Source organism: Cryptomeria japonica, chromosome 1 (assembly GCF_030272615.1).
Source record: "Cryptomeria japonica chromosome 1, Sugi_1.0, whole genome shotgun sequence".
NCBI lineage: Eukaryota > Viridiplantae > Streptophyta > Pinopsida > Cupressales > Cupressaceae > Cryptomeria > Cryptomeria japonica.
Window position 1 is genome coordinate 143,725,241 of NC_081405.1, and position 8,407 is coordinate 143,733,647.

Consider the following 8,407-nt stretch of genomic DNA (forward strand, 5'->3'; position numbering starts at 1 on the left):
TGTTGAACTAAAATCTTCACTGAATAAGTTATCCTAGAAATTATTTCATATCTTAATGCTTTCAGCTTGTTCCAATTCTTATCGTTTTGTATTGTTTTTACACTTCACAAGTACAACAGTGTAATCAACTTATGAAAACCCTTTTTTCCATAGCATATATACACTGCATATATCAATAACTTTCACAAAAAGAAAACCCAACTTCACATATGAGTGGTATAATGTGTGGATTTAACATGATTTTTTTATTTTTTAAGCAATTTGATTTACCAGATCTATTTACTTATTTAGTTATAGACAATTAAAAAACAATTAAAAAAAACTGGAAGTCACTTACAATCATACAATTTATTGCTGCCAAGAATAAGTTAGACCTACAAGACAAAATAAGCCATAAATAATTTTTGATGTATTATGATTAAGGTTTGCAATATAATTAAGTTTACTTAATGTTAAAACAATATAATCTATATGTCCCTATTCCTTCAAATAACATTATCCTTAGATCATTCATCAAAGCAAGGAGAAGTGGACTAGTAAACATTGGTGTGAAAAATTGATGAAAAATTGATGTCTACAACATAAAATTTCTTAAAATAAAATAAATTAAATTTGTTTACAATTTCATATTAGTTTGATTGAATTCTTTGATTATCTATTTTGCTAATTGTTTGAAAAAAACGTATTCAATTACTATTACAAATCTACACGACAAGTATTGACCACTAAGTCATACTTGTTCAATTTCTAAACTAAATGAAATATTATCATTTCACCATTATAAATTTCTTGCATTAGAATATTCAATTTCCAAACTAAATGAAATATTATCATTTCACCACTATAAATTTCTTGCATTGGAATATTATCATTTCACCACTATAAATTTCTTGCATTCCGCATAGTGGAATCGGAATAACTTTTGGAAGATTTAAGCTTTATCACTATATTGATTCTTCAATTCCACCCACCATGTATTCTTGGAATCTCAATTATTTTTGGGCTTTATGCTTAGAAGTTCATAAATCAGGAAAACTGCCCACCATTTTCCACTTTTATTATTCCTTTAACAGAATAAGCCAGAGGTGCTTTTCCTATAAAGTGTTTGGCTTCTTTGTTAGAAATTATAACTTTCTTGTTTGAGTTCTTTTGCAATTCAGGAAGAAATCAAGGCAGAAAAATCTGATTATCAGTGGAGCCTGCTGCAAAACTACAAACAATGGTAAGAAGATTAAATTATTAGTTTTTATAAGGAAAGTTTCTTAAATTCATTTTTTCAATTTCTTGTTTTTTACTTAGTCTTATAATGTGATAGTTTTTTCTTGTAAGTTGTTTTTGGATTTGACTCTGTGAATTTTTCATCAAAGTTTAGGATCACACTTTCTGATTATGATGGAATGCAAGATAGTTAAGAAACATAAAAAATGGATCAGAAAGTGATCTGAAATGTTGATGAAAAACTTCCACACAATCAAATCCAGAAACAACTTACAACTCTATGAATTGTGGAAATCTGATATCATTAAATTTTTCTCTTCTTGAATTAATGTGGTAGAGCACAAAACATAAATCACTTATCTCATCTGGACCATGGGGTGGTCCTGGTGGTGCCCCATGGGATGATAAGGCTTATTCAGGGGTTAAGCAGATAGTTATAGTCTCTGGAGCTTGCATAGATTCTGTAAGGTTTGAATATAGCAAGAAGGGACGTTCAGTTTGGTCAGAGAAGCATGGTGGAAATGGAGGAGACAGCACTTATCAGGTAAGCTTTGAATTGAGGGAACCGTTGTTTCATATATTGGATCTAGGTTTTGCAAAGTAGAATTTGATCCTTTCAAAGGGGTTTGTCCTGTAAAGAATTAAGTTTCGGATTGTTAGACTAAATTTCTTAATTTTCTATCGAAATGGGTATGCAGCGATCAGGATGCATCATTGCATCTATGGCTGGATGTTGTATAACTGAATTTTTGATTTTTCATTGATGAGGGCTGCTGTTATTCATTTTGAAACGTAATACAGTGAACAAATTGTTATGTAGTATCCAGCCATAAATAACATTATACATCCTGATAACTGGATACCCGTTTCTATAAAAGAAGTTTCAATCCTGTTTAACTTCCTGGGTTGTCTTAATGTCATGAGTTGTTTTGAGTTTTGTAATCCTAAGGGAAGATTGTGTTCTTCTGATTTCAGGTGGTACTTGACTATCCCAATGAGTATCTGACAGCAATTAGTGGGCACCATGGTAGTATATCTCATGGATCCCCATCTGTGATAAGATCACTTACATTTCAGACAAATCGTAAGAAATATGGGCCATATGGGGTGTCTCAAGGTACTTATTTTTCTTTTCCAACGAATGGTGCCAAAGTGAAGGGTTTCCATGGTAAAAGTGGCTGGTACTTGGACTCCATTGGAGTTCACTGTGCTCCTGCTTCCCAAAATACAATTTGGTCAACCATTAAAGGCTCTGCCAAGAGCATCTTAAAAGCTTAAAACAGCTACTCCCAAGGCTTCCTAAGCCATTCCTCTTTCATAAATATCCATTTCTAATATTTGAACTATGTACTGTGATACTTTTCCTGTTATCTGGTGATAAATTTAAGTATGTTTAGTGATCAAGGTGAAAGTGTTTGCTCAATCAGTATGGCAGATCTTAAAATGGGAACCCACAAAAGATTGTGAATGAAGCTTGAATGATATCCTTTTTCTCCATCTAGTCTAGTTTCATGAGAATGGTGATGGGCTCTGCTTAAAGTTTGAATAATTTCATTTTTTATTTATTGCTAAAATGCTTTAGAATTTGAATTTTGAATCTGCTGCTTTTAAGGATTGAAAAATGGTATATGATAAGTTTATTTTAAAATTTGAAACATATTATCTATTCAGTTAGAACAATTCATATCAATATCATGATAATGTTCTATTTTATTGACTATATGAATGTTTTTTGAATTTTTTAACAAATATAGGCATTTAATTATATTAGAATTAAACTCTATATTTTTTATCTTGACTTTTGTTCACAGTATTAAATGCTATCAGACATGTTTCTAAAACTATATGACAAGCAACATGATACAGATTGACATGTTTCCTGGATTTGATTTGCACCATTTCTATGCATTTCTAGGCCGATTTTATTCCATTGTCTTCAATGCAATGTTTTGACTCGAAAAGGCAATGTATTCAGAAATGGTAAGATCATAAGAGATAAAGCTGTTAAGAATTTTGACAAAAATTATGTGTAGAACCCATCCGAATAAGTTGTAACATAGTTTTCATCCTGGTCCAGTCTTTAAACGAAGTTTGGGGTGTCTGGTAAAATAAATTCCTGAAGCCTTCTCTAAATGTCTGTGTTTAATATTTCTTTGTATTTGAATAATTTTTTACCTCTTTTTAGGTTTAAAAAAACAAAAATCATCCTGACTTAACAGTTCATGTAGTAGCCTTCTCCAATTATTTTAGTTATCTGTAATTTGAAGTTATCTTATTAGATGGAATTACCTATGAGAAATAATCCTTTATTTTTTACATGTGGGGTGTTTTTTTATTATGATTTCACAAATTCCGGCAATCAATTCGTTCATCTGTATCTGATTTACCTTCAAGAATATTAACCATTCAAGTGCTTCTTGCAGACTAAATAAAATCAACTATGAAAAAAATCATGGAGATGTGATGACGAATTGATTCTTAGAATTTTTTTCTAAAATTATGTTCAATCTCAATTTTTACCTAAATCCTAGAAAATTTGATTACAAGAATTTGAGTGGGGAAATCTTTAAGGAAAGCAAGGGCATTTGAATTTATTTTTGTGGTTAGGGATGATAGAAACAGTTTTAAAAAAGTGGGTAGCTGTTTTGTAAAAAGTTCTTGATTCTATTATAGAGGTGTGGGCCTCTCAAGAAAATAAATAGTTATGATATCAATTGAAGAAATAAATAATAGAGACAAATTGTTTTCAAAAGAAGATAAGACTTTATATGAACATTCAATGAATTACAAATCTTTTTTATCACAAGATCAATGATCAGTTGATCATACAAATCAGAGACAAAGATTTCATTACAATCTACCTCTTTATATAGGGGTTTTTGACACATGAATGCCAACTAAAAATAGAAAAATAAACACGCATATTCATGCACAATTAAAGTTATCTTTTTTATACAAATTATATTTTTAGAAAAGCATATCCTTAACTGCAATTAACAGCTTCATTCTAAATTTAGAGTTTTTATCTTTAGCTCCAGAAACTAGAGTTCTACTTAATTTTATTTTTAGAGATCCTATTTTTATATCATGCAAAGACTTGTAGTTCAAACTACAATTGATCTCTTCCGGTGGGTAAATTAGCATGCTAATAGCCTCCACTATTCTTGGACGATAAATTTGAAAAAATAGCTTGTAAGTTTTGCATGATGAAAGTCTATATGAAGGGGCACAATCCCAATCTTCTGAACTTTCCCCACATTGGATCTGACTAGGTTAAACTTTTGTATTGATTATCTTCCATCATGGTAGCTTCAAGCTTGATATCACAGAGTACGCCGCTTTTCCCTTTCATACCATTGTGTACTTTGAAGACTCTAAGCATGCAAGTTAGGTTTTCAAATGTAACACTATTACAAAAATGGTGTTTAATGATTTTGTAATAAGGTGTCTCAAGTTTAATTGTCAAGCTTCTAATGTCTTCTATATTATTTTTCCTACATTAAGCTTTATAATTTTAGCATCATAAATTGCACCTTGTGTAATTCCACATCACATAGTACCTTCGCTTTAGACAAATTGGAGACAATGATTGGACTTCCACTTCACCCGCTCGCTGAATCCACTTTGCCATTTATCTTACCCAATCTCCCGACCATTTGGACTATTTTATTCATGGACACCTACACACTGTACATTCATCTTGCCAATATTTAGACTGAAGGTGACCATTGAGACATTACACTTGTTAATTTTGGTAGTGTAATGCTTCCTTCGACACCCATCAAAGTCAGGATGTTTCCCAACTTCCTTTATCTTGTCAATTTCTCTTTATTTCGCTTTCTTTGGCTCTCTTTTCACACTCTGTTGAATTTACAACTTGTTTTGAGCAATCACACTTCATCTTTTACATTTTTCATCCATTATCGACTACCATTGTCATACACAAAAAAGATACATCAAACTGGGAGATCTATGCTTTTCCCTCACCTCAGCAAGCTCTTAGTTCTTAGTATTGAAGAAAAGTTTTTCCTTCTGGTTCATGACATTGTTTATTTTATTGTCTCTAATTTAGGATATCATTTGATATATCTTCTTTATTATATTTTCACTATCATTTGATTTCTCCAATCTATTTATCTTGTTTTCCATGGGGGTGGAAACACCAAAGCGGGGGTTTGACTATGGTAAACCTCTAAATCGTAGCCACCCAATATTTTCATCCTTGTTTGTTTGTGTGTAGGTTTAACAAGGAATAACATGGAGCATGTTGGAGGCTTCATTGTTAGACCTTCTATGAGTATTTCTCTATTCCCCTCATCTTTTTGTCAGTTCATTTCATTTTGTCAATTTCCTGTTTAGTATTGTTATCATATTTAATGCCCAAAAATTGAGTACCATTGTATCTATTTGGTACATATTTTGTACTTCTTCTATATAAGACACTTGCACATCGCACTATCATCCTCATCCCATGCATACATCCTAGACAAAGAGCATATGGGGTCATTCAGGTGGTCCTTATAACGTATACTTTTGGCTTCTATGGTCTAAATATTTTTATATTAGAGTATCATAGAGTTTCATACACTTTTTCATCTTGGAGAAAACTTAGAGGTTAGGGAACATTGAAGGTTTTCTCGGAGTGGAGAGAAGGTTATTGAGTCATTGAAGGGATTGATTACCCTTCATAGTGGTTCAATTTTCCTCCACTTTCTAGTGAACCAAATGTGAGCTCACCTCTTGATTTAAATTTTGTTAAAACTATTTTGCAAAAAAATTCTTAAACTTAAACAATGTGTGGTTTTGTATGTTTTCTCTCTTGTTTTTTCTTGAGTTTGTTGGAGTTTTGTAGAGCTTGTTTATGAGCTTTATGACGTAAACTGCTTTGGGGATTGTGGTGAAGAGGACTTCTAGACTTAGCATTCCCCCTAATCGATATATAGTTCTACTAGACCTAGTCCATTGTTCTCAAGGATGATTAATCTTGATGATTTTTTTTCTCCCCAATCTCTTCCTTTGGGTTTAGGTTCAGGAGGTTCTACCACATCCAGTTCTCTACCTAATTATCAAAATAATACACCAACGAATACCAATATGGGGTCTCCTCCTCCTATGGATCCTAAGTCTACTCTAATGATTTTGTTTGATCATATTCAATCCCTTGAGGTGAACCTAAGGAATTTCAAAGGTTTCTTAAATTGTGAGAATGCCCTCCTCCAAGTTGATTGTTACGATAACCGGTAAACAACTAAGAGGGGGGAGGGGGGGTGAATTAGTTGTTAACAGATTATATCAATTAAACCACTTTATAACCTTTAACTAGATCACATAAACATTAAGTATTGGAATAGCATAAACAAATACCGGTAAATAATACAACTTAACAATAAAACAGATAATCAACACAATGCAACCATACCGCATAACACCATAATTTGTATGTGGAAAACCCGGAAAGGGAAAACCGCGGTGGGAATCCTACCCACAGTCAGATGATACTTCTACAGAAATTATGTGATACAATGAGGGGCCTGCACATCCAAGAAGGCACACTGCCTAGAGCGTACTGCTCATTACAAAAGAGTCTCACTGACTACAGAGAGGTTATAACCACCTCAAGGTAAATGGACAACAATCCATAATAATGAACTACCAGAGATAACATCTACCCTGCCTGATTACAGTCCCAGTTAAGCTCAATACCAAAGGCCTTTGACCTCTTCCTTAATCCCAATTCGATCACCTATGATCGACCAAATCTCCTTCGCATATGATATTTAATTCCACAACCATGATACATTATTTACAATGAGATCTTACATCAATTTATACCAACCCTAAGGCCTAAACCAATTAGGTTGGCCACCTAAAAGATATTACAATAACATCATTACATACATCCATATTACAATGATATGCCATGTCGGCTTAAGACCAAAACAACAATAACAAATCCATAAATCATCGCGGTAACGTGTAGAGAACATGTTAACATGATACCAGTCCATAACCTAGATAGGCACCAGACCTAATCTGGATCCACCATGCCAAAGCAATGTCTTCAATCAGTTGAGGCACGATCAGAGAAGATCTTCAACATCTTGAATTCCATCTAGAAGCCACACCAACACCAATTATGTATCCTGTCAAGATTTCTCAGTGAAAGCTCTATCGGTTAAACCTTAAACCCATGTCGGTAAGGGTTTACAAGAGTGTGTGATAGCATCCGATTACCAATTCAATACCAACTTACCAAAACATGCTCCAGAAGCATGTGACACATAATCAAACATACTCCATTGATCCAAACATGTCAAAAGTGTCCAACAGATAGTCCCTTTCGTCGGTAACACTAGATCTTCTACCGGTAACCAAAACTTGTATGTCGGTAACCAACCATAACAGCTAGTGTTGACATCAATGATAAAACATCAATGCAACACATAATCGATTCATCCATAATGCCAACAATCTCCCCCTTTGGCATTGATGGAAACACTAGATGTGTAAAACATATAAGTACCAAGAAATGCCAAACAAGTCTCCCCCTGTGGAAGACAACCGACAATCTCCTAAATATCAATAACTCTCCCCCTGTGAATGATATCTTTGTAAAATTTTGAATTTATTTTTCACATCACTATCTCTCCCCCTTTGACATCAATGTGAGAAATCTGACAAAAATATCAAAGCAAGAATATAAACCTTTGAATCTCAAAGCTGACTACTCCCCCTGAGTAGTAGCACCACTCATCAATGCTGAAATGAATAATATCTCTAATAATGAATGTTGAACTGATGACAAACTGCATCAATCAAGTCTCTGTCAGAGGGGTAGAAACCTCTAACCTGTCTCTCAAATACTCAAATGATTCCTTAGACAACGTCTTAGTGAATATATCTGCAATCTGCTCTTTAGTGTTCACATAAACCAATTTGAATTCCTTTTCTTCTACCTTTTCTTCATAAAGTTATACTTTATTGATATATGCTTAGTTTTAGAGTGAAATACCGGATTCTTAGACATGTCAATAACTGTAGAGTTATCATAGTAGATAAATACAGGTTCACTACAATTTACCTTGATATCCTTCAATATTTGCTTCATCCACAAGACTTGAGTGCAATTAGTTGCTACTACAACATACTCAGCTTCTGCAGTAGATAAAGAAATGCATGACTGTTTTTT

At 33.2% G+C, this 8,407-nt stretch overlaps 1 protein-coding gene across 1 annotated transcript; it reads left to right on the forward strand.

The window, feature by feature from the left end:
* Window positions 1-1,065: 1,065 nt before the first annotated feature.
* On the forward strand, window positions 1,066-2,622 carry LOC131027557 (jacalin-related lectin 19). The gene is made up of 3 exons (XM_057957646.2): window positions 1,066-1,222; window positions 1,556-1,762; window positions 2,194-2,622. The coding sequence occupies exons 1-3, from the start codon at window positions 1,220-1,222 to the stop codon at window positions 2,494-2,496; spliced, it is 513 nt and encodes a 170-aa protein (XP_057813629.1). The 5' UTR covers window positions 1,066-1,219; the 3' UTR covers window positions 2,497-2,622.
* The last annotated feature ends 5,785 nt before the right edge of the window (window positions 2,623-8,407 follow it).

What these genes read in the sequence shown, in the direction of transcription:
- LOC131027557 (XM_057957646.2), top strand. An exon ending in GAGGAGACAGCACTTATCAG is followed by an intron (nt 1,763 to 2,193) that starts GTAAGCTTTGAA and finishes TTCTGATTTCAG; the next exon opens with GTGGTACTTGACTATCCCAA.